This window comes from Biomphalaria glabrata, chromosome 18 (assembly GCF_947242115.1).
Source record: "Biomphalaria glabrata chromosome 18, xgBioGlab47.1, whole genome shotgun sequence".
NCBI lineage: Eukaryota > Metazoa > Mollusca > Gastropoda > Planorbidae > Biomphalaria > Biomphalaria glabrata.
The window spans coordinates 4232054-4252076 of NC_074728.1; the positions used below are offsets into that span (position 1 = coordinate 4232054).

General features: G+C 36.6%; 1 protein-coding gene across 1 annotated transcript in view; it reads left to right on the forward strand.

The window, feature by feature from the left end:
* The window catches only part of LOC106068371 (uncharacterized), a 49258-nt gene extending 37523 nt beyond the window's left edge, over positions 1-11735 (forward strand). The window contains exons 16-23 of the mRNA XM_056017599.1: positions 1710-1844; positions 2956-3111; positions 4829-5032; positions 7340-7552; positions 8100-8294; positions 9716-10081; positions 11330-11476; positions 11648-11735. Of these exons, the coding sequence (XP_055873574.1) occupies positions 1710-1844; positions 2956-3111; positions 4829-5032; positions 7340-7552; positions 8100-8294; positions 9716-10081; positions 11330-11476; positions 11648-11691 (1460 nt within the window). The 3' untranslated portion in view covers positions 11692-11735. The remainder of the gene's footprint in view (positions 1-1709; positions 1845-2955; positions 3112-4828; positions 5033-7339; positions 7553-8099; positions 8295-9715; positions 10082-11329; positions 11477-11647) is intronic.
* Positions 11736-20023: the final 8288 nt, after the last annotated feature.

A 20023-nucleotide genomic window follows, 5' to 3' on the forward strand; every position in this document is an offset into this window, starting at 1 on the left:
TCACCACATGTGGGCTGTTAGACCAACAGCTCATTACTCAAGTCACGCGTCTAACGTCCGGTGACGTCGCAGGCTCGGGCCTTCAATAAACGTTTGGTCTCGCCTTCATTCAGGCTGAAGGGTGGATCGAAAGGCTATTTTGGATGTGGATATTTAAGATTCATTATGGGGTCTATCTGGATTTCTACAAAGCTTATATTAACTCTATCCGTCTGTCTGTCTTGCAGAATTCTTTTGCCACTTTTTTTTTCTTCCACCTCCAATTCTCTGGTCGAATGTCAGCTTTGATAATATACCGCCACCACGTCATAAGTCCGATGTCACTACCTTTGAGTTTTTGGTCTAAACTGCCCCCATTATGCGACGTAACAGGTCGGTTGGGTTTGTATGTTGCCGCTATCCGGAAGCTTATTTCTTACAGGGAGGACTCATTTTTGGCAACAATGTAGATTCACACTAAAGTAATTTTTAATAGAATAAATATATTTCTACAGAATCTGAAACTCAAGAAATAAAAAGCAGTTTTGGCCTCAATTTAAAAAATGTTTTTATAATTGATGTGACAGATTTCGATAATTAGCAAGCAAAGAAAAAAAAGGAATACCCTTTTTAAAAAAAGCGTATTTAAGGAAAAGAACCGGTAATTACTGTCAATAATATAATTTGTCTGATTGTTAGCTCCCTTTATGAACTGGTTATTGTTTAATTCGTTAATTTTATTTTATTGATTCGTATAATGTGAATAATTTCAACTTTATCAGATAATTAGAAGTGGGAAAAAAAACTTGAAAATGGATGGCTGCCTGGTCGTGCGGTTTGCGCGCTGGACTGTCGTTCGGATTTATCGACGGTCGAGGGTTCAAACCCTGCCCGCTCCCATCCCCCGTCGTTCTGCGGACTAGGAAGTAAACTATCTTCAACTCTGAAGGAACATCCGAAACATGTAAAACATTTTACAAACAAACAAAAACATAAATAAGGAGAATAAATCCATATATACATCAATATATCTCATTAATTAGCACAAATAATACATTACTAATAATTGGATTAATGATTGGATGGATCTGGTCGTGCGGTTTGTGCGCTGGACTGTCATATTCGGACTTATCGATGGTCCCGGGTTTAAACCATGCCTGGTCGTGCGGTTTGCGCGCTGGACTGTCGTTCGGATTTATCGACGGTCGAGGGTTCAAACCCTGCCCGCTCCCATCCCTCGTCGTCCTGCGGGAGGTTTGGACTAGGAAGTAAATTATCTTCAACACTGAAGGGACATCCGAAACATGTAAAACATTTTACAAACATTTTTTTTGCACAAATAGTTAATTAACAAATTGATTTATTGTGCTGTTTTAATTTATTTTTGTTAGGTACAAAGAATAATAGTGCAAAGTTTCAACTGTATCCGAGAATGGGAAGTGGGAGAACTCTTGTTCAAACTTTTTCCCAGACAGAGCTGATATAACTTTGTAAAAACTAAACTCTAGCAAGAAATATGTGCTTCGATACTTAGATTCTCTCTACAATAATTCAGTGCAGGCACGACATGGCCTAAATTGTGCCGATGTGCCTCAAATCAACAAATCAAATCAAATCAAATCAATAATTCAACACAATTATGCTTATCAATAAGCTTATGATAATTAACACACTAAATAGCAACAGGTTGTAACAATTACAGCATTAGACTACAACTGCTCATTTACCAGGATGTCTGCCTGGATGGTATGGAACTTATTGTGACATGCTGTGCAGATGTGAGAACAATGAATGCTTGACCTCTGGGGATTGTAAGGAAAATGTCAGCTGTCTTCCAGGTTTCTTTGGGCAGCAGTGTCAGTACAGTATGTTGACCTTTGACTTACCTAATTATAATACATGGCTTGAAAGTTTAATTTTGAATTGAACAGATACAAAGACTCTCGTTTCCTGGTTTTTAAATAATATATACAGACAGACTTTCTGATGTCATCTTCACATGTAATGTTTTTTTTAAACTGTGATATGGACATATACTTCGTCTGCTATTAAAATAAGGTTTTATGTTTGTAGTACACATTTTATTAGACTATTTCCTCAAGAATAATAAAGTAAAGTAAACGTCATCTGTTTCTGGGGCCTACGGTTAACGAGGGTGTCAAGTGGCCAGCACAACGACCAACCGCCTTCACTTTTTCCCCAAGTAATGTCAGGTAAACATTAGAGCTGAATGGACTCAGAGGCGCCCGAAGATCCCGAAATTAAAAATCCCAGTCTTTGCCAGGATTCGAACCCCGGCCACTGGTTCGGAAGCCCAGCGCTGTACAGCTCAGCCACCGTGATTTCAAGAATAATAAAGATATAATATTTTTATTGTAGAATGTCTTTTAAAGATTTTGGCTCTGCCAGGCTCGACGTCATTCTACGGGAAAAAATATCATTGTAAAGTTAACACTTTGTGACCTATAGGGCAGATGATGTTAAGGTCATCGGTTTGTTTTGCCAACGATTAACGAGCAGGGTGTCATGTGGCCAGAACAACAAACAACCGACTTTACTTTCTCTACTTAAGTCAGCTATCCAATAAAGTTTTGTGAACTCAGGCGCCCTTAAAAAATTCCAGAATTTCAAAATCCAAGTCTTCAATAAGATTCAAACCGAAGATCCTAGGTTTGAAAGCATAGCGCTTAACCACTCTGCCTTCGTGCCTCGTAGAACTCATTGTTTGTAGTCTCCGATTAATAGACATTTCTCATGATATGGCAAGTCGGCAGGAATGCGGCCTTCAGACATGTAATAAATATTTTCATATGAAATTCATGCTCATTAAAAACTTTTTTGAGATGATTAGTAGCTACCCCATATCCTCGGCTGATATCACTATTGGAAGTATTGCATATTTTTTTTTTTTTTTTGTTAAGGTATATCCAAGAGTGTAGCATATCAAGTTAAATAAATTAATCTCTCTGTCCACAGAAGACCTGATAATGACATCCACAGTAAGTCAAGAGGAAATGAAGTTTCGTAGCGCCACCAAATGTCAACAAAACTTTACAGCGTCTAGCCCTCTCGTAATACGATTTCCTGGTTTAACTCGAATTTCCTGGATTAAAATAGAGGCTGTATCAAAAGGTAAGATCTAAAAAAAAATATTTTAGTTCCTGGGCTTACAAAGTTATAAATCTTGTTCATGCATTACAATGAATACAGTAAAAATAGAGCATATCTTAATCAATGGACTTCATTCACTCAAACGAACGGTCACGTGATGGCCGATGATAAAACGACGACAATAGGATCACGTGATATCCATGTTTGATTCGAATTAAGATCGTAAGTTGCATATAGTTGATAGGGAAGCACCTCGAAGTGGTCCACCCATGCAGGTAAAAATTCAGGTGTTAACATTTCAGAAAGAATATCAGAATGAAAATCTATCGAAGGCAAATGATAGAGAAAAATGGAGAAAGGAGGCTGACAAATCTTGTGTGGTGCCTCAACGGTCCAGCAGACCAAGGGATAGGTGAAAGTGAAGGGGAATTTCGATGTGAACCTGGCCTGACTGATGTCATGTAATGATGATCTAATTATTCTGTAAAGGGTAAATCTCTTATTCGAAGCCTCAGGGAAAAAAAAATCAATTCGTAAAAAGAATCTCCTCTTCCTTTTGTTCAGTGTCCGGTGTACGTAGAATCGCGCTGCAGTTCACGTGACAATATGAAAAACTACGTATTAATTGTTGTTTTAAATAATATTCTACTTATATGCATACTAAATAGAATTTTGCCCTTTAAAAATAAAATTAAACATTCTTTTTGTAACTGATGTACTTAGTATGACCGAACGTACTTAACTTAGCAATACAATTGTAAAAAATAATTGAATACACATCTGCAGCTGTATTGGATACACATCTGCAACTAAAAAAAATTAATTGAATACACATCTGCAGCTGTATTGGATACACATCTGCAACTATATATTTCTTTCTCTATTATCTTATAAGCCTATATACAGGTCCGGCCTTTGCAAGTGCGGGGCTCCAATGCGAAACGGATTGCGCGGGGCCCAGTCTGGGTAGGGATAAGGATAATAAGTGAATTTTAAGATTTTGTATTAGAAAATAAATCCGTCTTTATATTTTATTCATTCTTTACTAAGTACAAAATCATGATCAAATTTTACGCACCTTGAATGTAGCGAAGACACACAGTACATCATCTAAGTTCTATTTCCTACCTAGATCACGCTGAATAGCAAGAATTGTCAAATTGTTCAATCTATCTTCGTGAATTGTTGACTTCATGTAATTCTTGATTTAGTTTGAGGTGCGACAAGCTTCTTTCACCAGTTACGGGTTTTGGGAAAGCAGTGTATCTTTCATTAGTGGACAGACTAGCTAAAATTTCTACCGGAGTTTGGCAGTATTTAGTAGAATATGCGTTAAAGTTGACAATTTTGGCTATTTTTCAGGAGACTATTATGGGTTTCCAGGAGATTCTAATAACTTTAGAAGATTTGCAGGAGTTCTTGGAAAACCAGGAGGCCTCTGGAACCCCATTATTTTATAATGGTTCAATTTAATAATTTACACCTCGAATTAGCGCTGGGCCTAGGGAAGTGCGGGGCCCACTGCAGTCTCATAGGTTGCAGTGGCCTAAGGCCGGCCCTGCCTATATATTTATCATTGTTATTATAAGTTTGTATAGTAGTGGTAGAGCCACAGTAGTTTTCAATATATAAAGAAAGTAAAAGCCGTGTAACAATGCTGTAACAGAAATCTATAGTCCATACACTGACAACAACGTATTACGAATTGATATCTATATTTTTCGTTTATTGTCTGTAGATAGTCTAAAGGGCCTTCAAGTCATGTACGAAAGCACTTCAAGACTTTGCTATGCAGGGCGTTGTTTGGAGCGAAGAGATATTTTACTTGGAACTGACACACTGATCATCAGCTGTAACATCCCTGGCTACATATGTCAGATCAATATTTCGTTTAGTGCGCTCAACAGTCCCAGACACTGGTGTGCGGTTTATGTTAGCGCAGGTAGGGGAGAGCATGCAGGCTATACAAAAATATTAAAAATTGTACAAATTAGGGTATCGTTAGATTAGTGTTAGATTAAAAAGCATTGAGACATTTTTTTTACCCCCATCGGCTGTTGGCTATACAGAGTGAATGATCCAAGACAAGCGGCACTGTCCGTAGGCTGACTAGGGTAGGATGAGTCCAAAAAGCCAGAGCATAAAGACATTTTTAAAATTATGGACTAGATTTGTTTAAAACATAAGTTTTTTTTTTTTTTTTTTAAAAGTGTGTGTATATTGTAATAAAGTTCTATTTAGTTTTGTCCACAAACAAGTTATTCAATTTATTTCAAGTTTTATAAGTTAAGATATAATACACCTACAGCGCCTATAGTTTGTTTACCAGCACTTTGGTGCTACAAGTTAAAGACCGTCCAAAACAATATAGCTCTATACCTTTTATAGCTATTTTTTTATATAGCGCTACTTTCATGCCTATAGCATGCTCAGAGCGTTTTTGGTCCAATCTCATTTGTGGACCAGTGGTGTGGGGGAGGGGGTATCTAGGCGCTCAGTAAACGCAACTCTGCCCGAGTCGTGTGTCGAACCTCGAGCCCTCTTCTAGGTAGCCAAGCCAAGTTCAAGCGCACTTGGCCTCTCGATCACTCGACATATACCAAAGACACTGTGGCAGATAACAGCATTATTAACTCTAATTTAAAGAATAACAAGGCTTGGTTTCGGTTTGCACTCTATCGCTTAATAAAACGTTTAGAGTCAAGAAAGGAAAGTTCGCGAATTAAGGATTAAGTTGGGTTTTGGTGATTTATAAGCTTCAGTCGATAATGTATTAATGAAAATGATTACATCCTGGTAAATCTGCTGCAGGTGTGATGGATGTTTATCTTGTGCTGAAGTCAACTGTAGATGTTTGTTAGATTTCAATCAATTACTCAGCAAGCGTTTGGGTTTCTTGTTCGGGTGTATTCAATGTAGTTAAACAACAACACAAAGATAACACACATCTATTTTAACTAGTGAAAAGATGTGGTCAACACTGATGAACAATGAATAATACGTTTAATCAGTTTAATCCAATAAAAGGCCACAGCCTTCTCTGTCAAATAGAACACGTCTTTACCCAAGAGAATCCTATCGCTAACTGATTTTCAGTCTATCATCTAAAATACCCCGAACGTCACTAGTCCCGTTCAATATACGTCTTGTATGGTGCGTCTCTAACTAACTAATAATATAAACTAGGTGCCTAACACAGGACGGAAGTAGATAAAGGCGAGTAAGTTTCAAACTCTACTTATGTGACGACTATCGGAAGTGCTAACCACGCGATGAGACAGACAGTTGTGAGAAACCATGTAGGTAAAATTGTGTTCAGTGCTGCTACCTGGCATGCAGTAAACTTTCTTAAACTTTCATCTCATCTTGCAACTTGCCTTTTAATCAAACCACGAAGAGAAAAGCAAAACTGGGGTGGGGGTGGTGCCTGGCATGCTTCGTAAGTGGCTAAGGATGACGTAATTATGTCAAACTGTCTAGCCAAATGCGGCATGAATGTATACTCTCAAAGTAGCTTTTCTTTTCTTTTGTTGGAAACAATTTTTTTTTAGAGATTTCCATTTATTAAATATTAAGAATGTGTTGCTTTTCTATGTTTCAGTAAAAGTTAGGGCCTTATTTTCAAATTCAAATAAATTCCAAATAGGGCCGGCCTTATGCATAAGCAAACTAGGCAGCCGCCTAGGGCCTCCGAATGGTGTGGGACCTCCCAAAGCTAGAGAAATCATTGCAAAACGTGGATCGATTCAAACATAGCTTAACTCTTTCTCTCCGTACTGACGATACCAACGTTGATTCCACCAGAATGTGGTAAATAATTACGGAGAGAAAGAGTTAACTCTATGGTTTCACTAGCCGGGCTCTAAGTCTCTACTATAATTCAAGGTTTATTTGCAAATGTTAAGATCTGTTTGTTAAGACCAAGACCGCTTTGTGGATCCATATGGAACTTTGTTGTGATTACAAGGACTCTTTTCTCATATAAAGACAACACAACAGAAACATTCACATAAATAGAACAGACACAACGTAAAGAGTTCATTCAGCGATTACACACAAGCATCTTGGTTTATAATTCATTCTGTAATTTTCGGTCTTAATTTTTTTGTTTTTCTATTTCAGTGGGGGCCACCCTATTCAATTAGCATTTAACCTCCCTATACTCTTCGCCTAGGGCCTCCAATTACCCAAGGCCCTGATTCCAACTCTTAACTAATCATACCTGTACACTATGTCAAACTATTTATAGGCCGCAATCTTGCACTTGGCAAAAATGTATCAATGTCCAGTTACTCTAACGACACGAATGGAGTTATCAGCCGTGGGTCACTCTCCGTTGATGGAATTACAGACAGCGCTGAGAAAAAATGTTCTACCACAAATATCAAAGATAAAAAACCAGTCTGGAGAGTTACATTTCCCTCACCTGTAGTTGTATTTGAAGTAGTCATTCAGTTTAGAGGTAAGGATTTACTTTCCTTGCATAAATCAGTCTATATTTGAATTCATTTCTTATAACTTCTGCTTCTTGGTCTCGTGAATTATTTCAGTGTCCAATCAGTGTCCAATCAGTGTCCAATCAGTGTCCAATCAGTGTCCAATCAGTGTGTCCAATCAGTGTCTAATCAGTGTACATTTTCGAGACAATTTGTATTTTATTAAACAATGTTCTAAGAGGATTGAGGATCAACGGCATGTTAATAGCATATGGATTCATTACATATGAATTGATCTACAAACACTGGATACAAAGACGGTGGCCTGTCCTGTATTGTGCTTTTCCAGGCCTGGGAAACCCCTACCACTGGGAAACTCGGTCAGGGCGCTTCGTGTGTTCCCAGACTCAGTGGGGCTTGGTGCAGCACTCAAATTAGGGATTAGGGTGTAGGCCCAATAATCTCCAAATATAAAGAAACATGTGACAATATATCAAATAAAAGTTTCCATCTTTCTAGATCTACAAGGCTTAATTCCTTTCATGTATTTTTGTTTGTTTGTTTCATCAACAGCTTCATTGAATGAAACGTTCATAGTACAATTGTTAGACTGCAAAGATCAAGTCATCTCTACCTTCAGCGGAATCACGGAGCCAAGAGTTTCATTCATACATAGAACTAGACATGGCCAATATACTCAGAGTGTGGAAATAACTTTGAATAATTCAAACAGTGCTTTGTCAATCTGTGAATTTGAAGCTTATGGAGGTACTTTGCATTTATTACTTTTTTTTCTACAGATTATTTTAGTATTGAGCAATAAATGCATTTGAATATAAATTATGTATCAATTAATAGTGTGAACTATAACAAGTCTTCCCAAAAATATAACATTCCACAACAGTTTTCCAAAATAATAAGAGGGCGGTACTGCTGCAGACCTGCCACATCACCAGAAAATTCCTCAGTGGAAACTGTTAAAGGGACTACGATGAATTTTGTTTCTCTTTAGCGAAACTCGACCCTGGCAGCGCCAGAGAATGACTACTCGTTCATTTCTAACATAATTATATTAATAATCATAATAATATAAAGAAATTTGTCTTACAATTTGTGCATTACATCAAACAAAATATTATAACTATAAAAAATTTACATTCACACCAGACTCACTCATAATTTACATGTGACAAAGTTTATATCAGATTGTTTCTATTTAATGATTTGATTGCCAGGGGAACAAAAGAGTGTTTGTGTCTGTTTGTCTTTGCTATTGGTGTCTTGTACTTTTTGTTTTGTGATGGTAAAATGACAGAATAGTGACCCAAATTATAATATAAATACTAAATGAAGAATTAAATAAACAATAATAAATAATACTCAGAGAACATTTGTACGAATACCTTTTCATAGGGCGTACGTTGGAGGTGGAACATAAGTAATACCAGTAATCGAATTCACGGATATAGAGTTAATGGTTTGGAGGAGTATCATTATAATGCGAGATGTGCCAATTAGCTGTAACAGATTATAAAATTAAAGTGTTTAAGTGGGGCCGGGTTGGTGTGTGTGTGGGGGGGGGGGGTTAGAGATAGGTGTGGGGAGAGAAAAGTGATATCGAATGGACAGGTCACTTGTGAGCTTGTTTTGGAGGGCGTTTTAGAGCGGGCCACTCCAATTAAACGTATCATGTACTAGAATACACTGGCCAAAAAGGGTATTGCTAAAACGCAAAAAAAAATATTTTTGAAGATTAAAAATAAAGAAGATACAGCCAAAGTATTATATAAGCATTAAGATTTGCAGAATGAAAAAAAAAGGGCATAGGCCAAAAATTATCATTGAGCCTATCGAATATTTTGAAATTACCTGAAAATCGTCAGTTAGCGTAAATACGATTTTTTATTAAGCCTGAAACAGGGAGGGAAGAGAAGAAAAGACATATTCTAATCATGTGTCATGGACTGCTCCAAGCTATTAGTAAGAAAAAAAAGGGCAGGATCCATCCATGTCAAAAAAACAAAAACAATATATACCCAGGGATCAAATCAACGGGTAAGACCGCTGGGAAATTATAGTATTAACATTTCAAATTCCTCTTTTCCATCTATCTTTATAGTATTTAGCACCTGTTGTTTTTTTTTTTCATTAAAGGCACAATCATTTAAATAATTATATTATATTTTTAGAATGTGCACCTCCTGTTTATGGACCAGAGTGCACAGACATATGTAGCCTCTCCTGCATAGATCAAAAGTGCACCTACGAAGGCTACTGTTACAGCTGCGCCAACGGAACTGGAGGTCCGTATTGCTTCGACGGCTGCCTGGAATGGTGCGCGGACTACGAAGAGGCTACAATGGCTATCACCTCCACGACAAAAGTGACGTACGCCCCGCATAAACAGACTGGATTTCGAGTGGAGAACTTCTGGTTTTACTTTATGGTCTTTCTCCTCCTCTGCGTCTGCTGCTGTGGATGTAAAGGGTCAGACAAACGTCAAGACCAAGTTCTTTTACAGCGATGGAAAAAGAAGGAACCTTTGCTACTCAAAGGTAAAAAACACCTAAAGACTAGCTCACAATACATTTTTTGTTTAATATTTAACGTTATAATCAATATATTCTTCAGTACTACACCAAACTGCCAACTACAAAAATTCATAAACAGAAATGTAAGTTGTCATACAACTACAGCAAAGGAATTACCTTTTTTATAAATGATACAATATTAAGGTTTGTCTTCCAGTTCGAAGAGGAGGAGAGAAGCATTACACCTGGCTACAGAGTCTTAGCTGCAGTCTACATACTTTGTTACGTCCAGCGAAAACATAACCGCTATCAGCTGGTGGTCGGTTTAGATTTTCTTTCCGCCAAGTCCCCACATTTTGCTTTCAAATGTGAATCCCGCGGCATTTGTGATAAATCTACAGCTGTCTCGTACAGAAGCCACCGGCTGCCAGGTGCTCTTTTCTTCAATTAAAGCCAAACTGGCATGCAAGCTGGTCTTTCAAAGTGTTTTCAGTTGGTTGGGGGCACCTCTGTTGCAGCGACCACCTTTCAGCTCATAAAAAAAAAAAAAAAACACACCGCCTTTGTCAAACGGTCGTCCACCATACGACTCGTCGGCACTGCCCAGCCTAGCTATCGAACTAGCTGGATGGCTACCTGGTCGTGCGGTTTGCCCGCTGGACTGTCGTTCAGATTTATCGATGTTCCCGGGTTCAAACCCTGCCTGCTTCCATCCCCCGTCATCGTGTGGGAGGTTTTGACTAGAAAGTAATTATCTTCAACTCTGAAGGAACATCCGAAACATGTAAAACATTTTTTAAAAAATATATTTTTTTTTTACAAAAAACTATAAGCAGTCCCGGCTCTCGCAAGTACATCTCTATTTAAAATGCGGCCTCAGCAATGCGTGCCCTATTGGAGCTTATATGAAAGCGTTTAAGAAGTCTTAGTTTCTTTCTGTAACAAACCAATTTCTCGAATTTACGGAAAGGGTTAGGAGAACAACTGCTTTCTTATTAAAAACATAATTATTACATTGCCGTCCAATTATATATTGGAGACCTGTATTGGGTGGAAAAAAAACAACAACATTATTTCTTATTATAAAAAAAAACATCTATTTTATCTAATTTTTCATAAAAATCATGACAACGTCACATTTTCCATATTATTACCAAAAATTAAATAATAATTTCAAAGTATTAGACTTTTCAAAAATTCTGAAATACAAACTGAATGAACTCGAATATAAGCTTGTCTCATGTTCACAAACAGTATCGTTCTCGTTTGCAGAAACTCCAGTGGAGTCAAAAAGGACTTTGTACACGTCACAATTGTTTAGGTCTTCAACGTCTGTAGATGTAGTGGAGTCGAAAAGGACCATGTATACGTCATCAATGTTCAGGTCTTCAACGTCTGTAGATGTCACGGAGCTTACAGGTTCTGCACGTATTAAAAAAAAAGTGGCTCTAAATATTCCATTGGATTTTTGTTTTTTTCAAACATTCATTACTTAGTAAGCGAGGAAAAAATCCTTGAGTAGAAGACGAAACTTTATTCGTAACGAAAGTATTTGTAATGTTTTTCTTTTTTTTTCTTTTTTTTTTCCAGAATCAATTACTGTCAAATCTTCAAGATTGACAAACTACAGATAAAAATCTACAAAAGTTTTTTGTTTTTGTGTGATTAATGTTGCTTATTTTGTACATGTTTTTTGTGTGTTCCAAAGTAATAAAATTTTTAAAATTAATGAAAAAAAATGTTTTTCGATATTATTACAGTTTGTAGATACATTAGGTTTAACATGACCGACACATTTAGTTTGTAGATACATTAGGTTTAACATAACCGACACATCTAGTGTGTAGATACATTAGGTTTAACATAAGCTACACATCTAGTTTGTAGATACATTAGGTTTAACATAACCGACACATCTAGTTTGTAGATACATTAGGTGTAACATAACCGACACTTCTAGTTTGTAGATACATTAGGTTTAACATATCCGACACATCTAGTTTGTAGATACATTAGGTCTAACATAACCGACACATCTAGTTTGTAGATACATTAGGTTTAACATAAACGACACATCTAGTTTGTAGATATATTAGGTTTAACATAAACGACACATCTAGTTTGTAGATACATTAGGTTTAACATAAACGACACATCTAGTTTGTAGATACATTAGGTTTAACATAACCGACACATCTAGTTTGTAGATACATTAGGTTTAACATAACCGACACATCTAGTCTGTACATACATTAGGTGTAACATAACCGACACATCTCGTTTGTAGATACATTAGGTTTAACATAACCGACACATCTAGTGTGTAGATACATTAGGTTTAACATAACCGACACATCTAGTTTGTACATACATTAGGTTTAATATAACCGACACATCTAGTTTGTAGATACATTAGGTTTAACATAACCGACACATCTAGTACACGTTGTTTCTCCGACACACCCAATCTCGGATCAAGCTGAAAATTTTGCACAATTATTACTTTTACCTGGCAACACAAGAATCAATAAAAAAAAAGTATAAACCAATTCGTTAATTAACTATTGGTTATTAATTATTTCGTTTGGTATCTCGAACAGGGGAAAGAAAATGCACTTGACTGAAGTGGTGGTATAAGCTGAATGAGTCCACTGTATAGGTCGCCGCTGTAAATTGAAACAATATATGTATTTGAGACTTGACTAGAGAGAGCTATATTGTCTCCAGATCTAGATACGACCAACGCTGTTTAAACAATCGTCAGAGAAAAGGAAAACGCCTTGGCTTCCTGCTGCCATGTTGTATTCTTGAAAGAACTATATAATCATATAAAGTCATAAGCACTCAATAGCAAAGTGGTTAGCACGTCGGCCCGAGGAGGCGTGAGATGAGTTTAAATTCAGGTCGTCCTTTTTTTTAAAACAATATTTTTAAAATCCAATTTCGGTAAAAGCCATCCAGATATCACTTTATTTTTTCCTACTCTCCCTCTCTCCCGGCCGCTCAATTTCCAAACTGGTCCAGGTAAGTGATAAGATCGTAGCGTCTTGAGAAATCTAAAAGCAGGATATAGCGCTAAAGAAAAACGGTAAAAATATTAACAATTCAACAGACGTAACTAGAACAAATACAAAATAGAGCAGTGCGATTTACAACTAACGAATATTCAAATTGAATTAGAGTGAGCATACTTTAACCTATCCTTTAGTCTGTTGGACCATTGGGGTAAAGGTAAGGTAAAGATTTGTTGACCTCTTTCTCCATTCCTCTCTGTCTTTTGCCTTAGTTAGAACCTCTTTCAATGGCAGGCACGTCTCCATTAGAGTAACACCATTAGTAAAATCACTAAACTTAGAGTCACTTCAGGACAAAGGAATAAAAAGTGTAGTAGTTATAAAAATAATAATATGGCCTGTCTTCGAGTACGAAGAATAATGCTAATTGCAGTATTCCTGTTGGCAACACAGCCCCAGCTGCGACCTACATATTTTGCAACAACTAGCGCAAGCATATCTATTGTTATGTAGTAATAATTTTACATAAATCACTAAATCATAATTTTCGAATACAAAAACAAAACCATATGAAATATGGTGAAAGACATCAAGATAAAGGAATATTTGTTAATCTTTCCATACGACAGAACGAATTCGTACAAGTGCTCCATCTTCACTAGTGCCATTAGAGAATGATATAGGATGTCTAAAAGAGTCAGAAAAACAACGACTCTGCAGAGTTTCAAGGCCTTGATTGACATGCATGACCATTACTAATGACTAGATTGACACATGAAATGCATAGAAAGTAATCATCTACTTTTTTTTAAAGCAACGTCTGTATTATATAAGATAAGATCTATTACAAATTAATAGATACAATCAAACTTCGTATAAGCTTTGTAATTTTTTTTAAGTATTAATTTTATACTTTTATTGTTTGACGAATTCGCACCATTGAAAATTCTTTCAAACCTCAGGAAATCTGCTCATTTAGCCCCGATTATTTCCTTTCAACACGTTTTATGATTACTTTATGATATTCGCTTGACTTTTGTTCTCTGACTACACACTATTTCGCAATTACTCGATTTAACATGTTCTTGATCTTATTTATAATAATAGGTCTTTTGAGTAAGTTGCTTTAAACCAAAGATATCTAGTGTAATAATGTTAAGTTCTTGCAAACAGTATATATTCTAATAATACTAATAAACTCAACTGGAAGCGTCCATTGTCTTCCGAGACACCAGGAGTCATATCTTATACTACTACTAATACTAATAATAAACCACAAGAGGTTATCGAGTCTACGGATCATCTACTGTACTGGGATAGGCCTATTTTGACTGACGAAACGGTAGATTATATTCGCCCTTTCAGACCTTAAGTTCTATAAAGATCTATATGGCACGGTATGTAAAAGTCATCTGTTTCTGTGGCCCTCGGCTAACGAGGGTGCCTTGTGGCCAATACAACGGCCATTACTTTCCCCAACGTCAGTTACCCATTAGAGTTGGGTGGACAACAGAGGCGCCCTAAAGATAAATTTTAAAAATGTCACAAGCTTCGCAAAGATTTGAATCCAGGACCCATAGGTTTAGATGCCAAGCGCTTTACCACTCAACCACTGTGCCTTCGGGGCGAGCGTTAAGTGAGCTTAGAAAGACAACGGCATAACAGAGGCGACCCCCTCCCTCCCTTTTCTAAGATCCTTTAAAACTTTGTAAACTATTAACTCATCTTTTTAGTCTAGATAAGGCTGTTTGCATTGACTCCCTTGCTGACAAAACCCGCTGTTTGTGTTTACTAAGCCCGAGACGGCAGCCTAATATAAAGGGGACTTCTTCAGCTTATACCACCACTTCAGTCAAGTAATATTTCTTTCCTTTTTTTTGAGGTCCCAAACCCAAACAAAGAAATTTATTAAGCCTAACAAAATAATTTCTACAACAAGTTAATTAATTTTTTTTATTTTTTTTATTGAAAAGTACACGTCAGATAAATTGCAAAATTTCTATTTGATACAAAATTGGGTTTCGGAGAAATAACGTGTTCAAACTTTTGCCCAGACATACAGACAGACAGACATAAAGAAAATGTGTAGCTTATTGTGTGTCTATGTAACACTGCACTATTCTTTTGAGTCTGATTTTAAGACATTCGACCTATTTTTATTAGTTGTTTTTCTTTTTACGAGATACTGCTAAGACAGTTGAAATCTTTGAAAAACTACAATATGATATAACTGTAATGGAAGATGACCAGGCCACAAAGACCTGCTCTGGACATCTTTATCGATGTGATTCTAACGATTCATGTATAGATGTCCTGGCAATAAGTAAGGAGGAAAATAAAGTCGATTACTTACTGCTGGCGTACCATCGAAATGGCTCTTTCCATGTATGTCGAAAATAATCTATAATGTAAAGTACAAAGTAAAGCTTATGTATGTGGGCCTATGTAGGCCTAAGTATGTATGTATATCCCGAATGGAAATCAAAACCGTTTTTGATAAATATTTATACAACTTGGTATAAATGTTCCTTGGGTATTAACTGGAACCGTAACGTAGTGTTGTAACCCTGCCTTGCACCAGTGCTTGAGGTGCGCACTAGCGCACTAAACGTAAACAGAAAGACACTAGAATGGAGAGAAGAACAGTACATCAGGGATTGTGAAGAGTCTGAATGTTTGGGAAACTAAGAGGCCAACTTTTGTTGTAGTAGGGACCTGGAGCGAAGCGGGGAAGGCTGTCGTTGGTCCACATTCGAGTTAAGTAGCAAAGGACTGGTATACTTAGTAGTAAGACTCTGAGGAAGCTGAAGGATGTTATGTGTTTACCCTAGTGAATAAACACAACTATTTATTTCCTGTTAAACTGTGTTGAGTTGCATGCCTATTCGTTGAGTGCCTAACCGAGAGTGGCTACAGTATGTAAAGTAACCCTAAAACAAGTTTAAGACTGTTAGGGTTGTGTTAAGGCCTAAGCTCGTTTACCCGGGCCCCTGACATTCAACAGGCACCTTCGTGCTTACAAATAAATAAGTGATTCACTGTTGACTATGTAATTGTTTAATGACATGAATATAAGTTTTGATGACAAACTGATGGAGTAATGACATTGCATTTGAAACATTCTAATATTATGGATATATTAATTAAACAGTAATTCTAAACCTTGCTGTCCGACAACGTGACACATAAATGCTCGCAATCACAACAAAACACACTGCTGAGTCTAGTATTTAGTGTAGAACTCCAATCCCATACTAACTCCACTAAAAAGGGTAACATAGAGGAATGTCAAAAAAAAAACTTTCACTAGCATAATAAAAACACTCCATCAGCTTACAAGCAAGGCAACAAAAGAAAGTGCGTTCAAAACTTGTGCACTTAATACACATTGGTGCTAGAATGTTATAACCTACGCACCAACAAAGACCATCAAAAAAAAAAAAGTTGCCCAACTCTATGAACGTATTACTATTTCATGGATCTAGGTCATATAGCCATGTTTACATGAGACAAGACCGAATGGTCATGCATGCGCATAGCGAAGGCTCCATATAGATCTAATTGTAAGAACTACACTTTGCAAAGATAGGTGGGTTGTTTTTTTTTACTTTGACACATATAGTCCATTCATTTGACTATTTAATAAAATTAACCTTCAAAATTGTGTTTCAAAAAGAATTTTTACATAAATTCATTCCTTATATCTGCGAACTTAGACGTCTAGACGCACCTTATATTCATTTATGTTATCGCGTGATTCTCTCATTAGACAAGACGCATGCGCAGAACTTAAAATCTCTCGAAGCCTAGATCTAGATCTAATTCAAGTCAAACATGATAGATCTAATCTTCAAGAAGATAGTTTTATACTTTAGCACACGAACATACAAAATATAGTCCAATCACTTTAATAATTTAATCAGATAAACCTTCAAATTTGTTTTTCTAAAGCATTTTTACCTACATTCTAATTTGTATACCTGCGACTTAGCCCAATAACACGATGTCACGCACTTCTTACATTAGACACAACCGAAATTGTGGTAAATAAATTGCATGCTTTTTCTATTTTTTGGGAGGTCAACAAATTTACTTCGCAAAGGGCCTCAGGTTACCTAAGGCCGGCTCTGAGTGTAGGTTTCTCTGATGGACATATGGATGATCAGTGCACTTAGACACACGGTACCGAAAAAAAACTATAAATCCAGAATATAGATAGAAAACAAGCAATAGAGAACAAAATAATTAAAAACATTATCTAAGGGAAGAAACACCTCAGTACTACCCTTTACCTTATAATTACTGGGTTTATCTCCCTTTCTACACTATGAAACAAAATTAATTAATGACTTGACTAGCTAAGTGGTTAATTTTAGGATTGTTTCACGTGTTGTTATCGACTATGAATAAATATGCAACATTTTAAATTGATCAGAGACTAGGAAGAGGGAGAAAAAGTGTAAAACAGTAACAGGCGGACCATCAACTTATAATATACTATATCTAGACTGGACATGGTGACTTTATAACACTACAATTTTTAGATACATAATCTAGAAAGATTTAGGTAATCAATCTATTTAAATGTACATAAGATGATTTAAATCAACATGAATTATTTCGATCTAGTATTTTTGAAACATTATCTCAATGGAAACAAACAGGAAATGGCTTTGTTTCAAATATTTGCGTGAATATCCGAGAAATGGTTTTGCTTTATTTTCTAAACTTTGAAAACTAAAGATCATTACTTTTCTATGAAAAAAGAGTTTACGTAAATAAAAACAATATATATATATAGGTCTGTGAATCGATCAGTCGCGGATAAGAATTTCTTTCCGGTTTCCAGTCTAGTATAATATATAAGTCTATGAGGCGGACTAAATCCAGATATATAAAAATTATAAATATGTATATATTTATTTATATATATATATATATATATATATTCACACATATCAAACAAAAATATCTAATCACCAACAATTAATTAACTAATTGTTTAACTTTTTATTGATTCATGTATGTCTTGTCAGGTTTAATCTATAATTAAGCAAAGTTTTAACCTGATCCGAAAATGGGAAACGGGAGAAAAAAAATTTTCAACATTTTTACCAGACAGACGGACAGACAGACATAGTGAATTTATAAAAAGAGTGAAGTTAAAAGTGCTGAGTATATTGAATGCATGGCGCTCTTAGGGACAAGTGGGGTGATCCATTAACGAAGATGCAAAGGGCAGAGGTTCTCAAACTTTTTTTTGCAAAGAACAAACCAAACTCCTGTAGAAGAAGAAATCAGAAAGAGAAGATGGGGCTGGATAGGACACACTCTGCGCAAATTGCCTGCTAGCATAACAAGACAGGCATTGAAGTGGAACCCATAAGGCAAGAGAAAGAGAGGGCGTCCTAGAAGCACCTGGCGACGCGAACTAGAGGCAGACATATTAAAGTTTGGCTACAACTGGAACAAGATGGAAAGACTGGCCCAGGAAAGGGGACTATTGTTGGCGGCACATACTCCAATAGTGGTGGCGGGCTGTAAGTAAGTACCCAAACCTCCCGAGGAACGATAGTGGATTGGAGAAAGTAGGTTGCGAACATAGGGTCACCGTGATCATCAAACGCCAGCCCAGAGCGCATATTACACGACCAGGCAGCCATCTACGAAGCCGTAGTTAGTGTTATGATTGTTTAACAAAAGCTTGTTCTATAAATCCATTTTTTTTTGTTAAAATTTTTAAGGTCAATATTACTTGTCAAGGTCAAGAAATACAAAGAGAGACAATTAATGATCATTCGTGCACCAACCACACAATCTCAGCCGCATCAAAGTAAATATCGCTATAGCTGCAACGTTGCTAGGACCTTGTCTTATCTTATAAAATGCAGGCGTTACTTTAAGAAAGAAGATGATTACAAACTACGTGTCATGCATCTAGTCATGCATGTTAGTATAGTAAAGTTCCTCTTTCAGACCTTGTGGTCTATAGGGCAGATGATGTAAAGGTCATCTGTTTTTGAGGCATACGGTTTACGAGGTTGTCATGTGGCCAGCACAACGACCAACCGAATTTACTTTTTCCCAACTAATGTCAGGTACCCATTAGAGCTGGGTGGACTCAGAGGCGCCTAAAATCCCGAAATTAAAAATCCCAGTCTTCACCAGGATTCGAAACCGGGACAGCCGGTTCAGAAGCCAAGCGCTTTGCCGCTCGGCCACAGCGCCTCCCATGCATGTTAACCAATGACTTAAATTCTGCCAAGTCATTGGTTTTTCTGGCCGACTCAGGCAACCCATTCCACGCTCTAATAGCTCTAGGGGAGAAGGAGGATTCGTATAGATGTGTCCTACCATGTGGAATGTAACATCTTAAGCTGCAATAGGACTATGACTTGTGATATGACGTAACTATGATTTGGGATTTCGGGCTGTGACGAAGAAGCAATCTAAGTAATGACGTCACTGTGAGGAAAATAATATCAAAACCGAAGATCTAAAAACTTACATGCTGTTAACTTTTTTTTTTCACAAAGCTTATATTAATTCACTCTGTATATCTGGTAAAAAGATTGTACACATTGTTTCTCCGACACCCAATCTTGGATCAAGACAAATTGATGGATAGATAGATAGATAGATAGATAGATAGAAGTAAATAGTTAATTTTAAATTTGCTTTTGTAACTCTATATTTCATTCATAATGGAAGTTACTGTGCATAACCTAAATTTAACTTTATTACTTATTAGGAAACAGTTTACAAATCTACGACAGAGTTTCATTAAATGCATAAAAAAAATATTTCCGCCATATGATTTCACAGTTTTGATAATGATTTCACAGTTCTTCTGGCTCGGTTTATGCGCTTTTTTTTCAAGAGACTACTTTGCATGTAAACTTTGATACAACAACAACACATATTCAATTACGCAGGCAAGATGAGTTCGTAT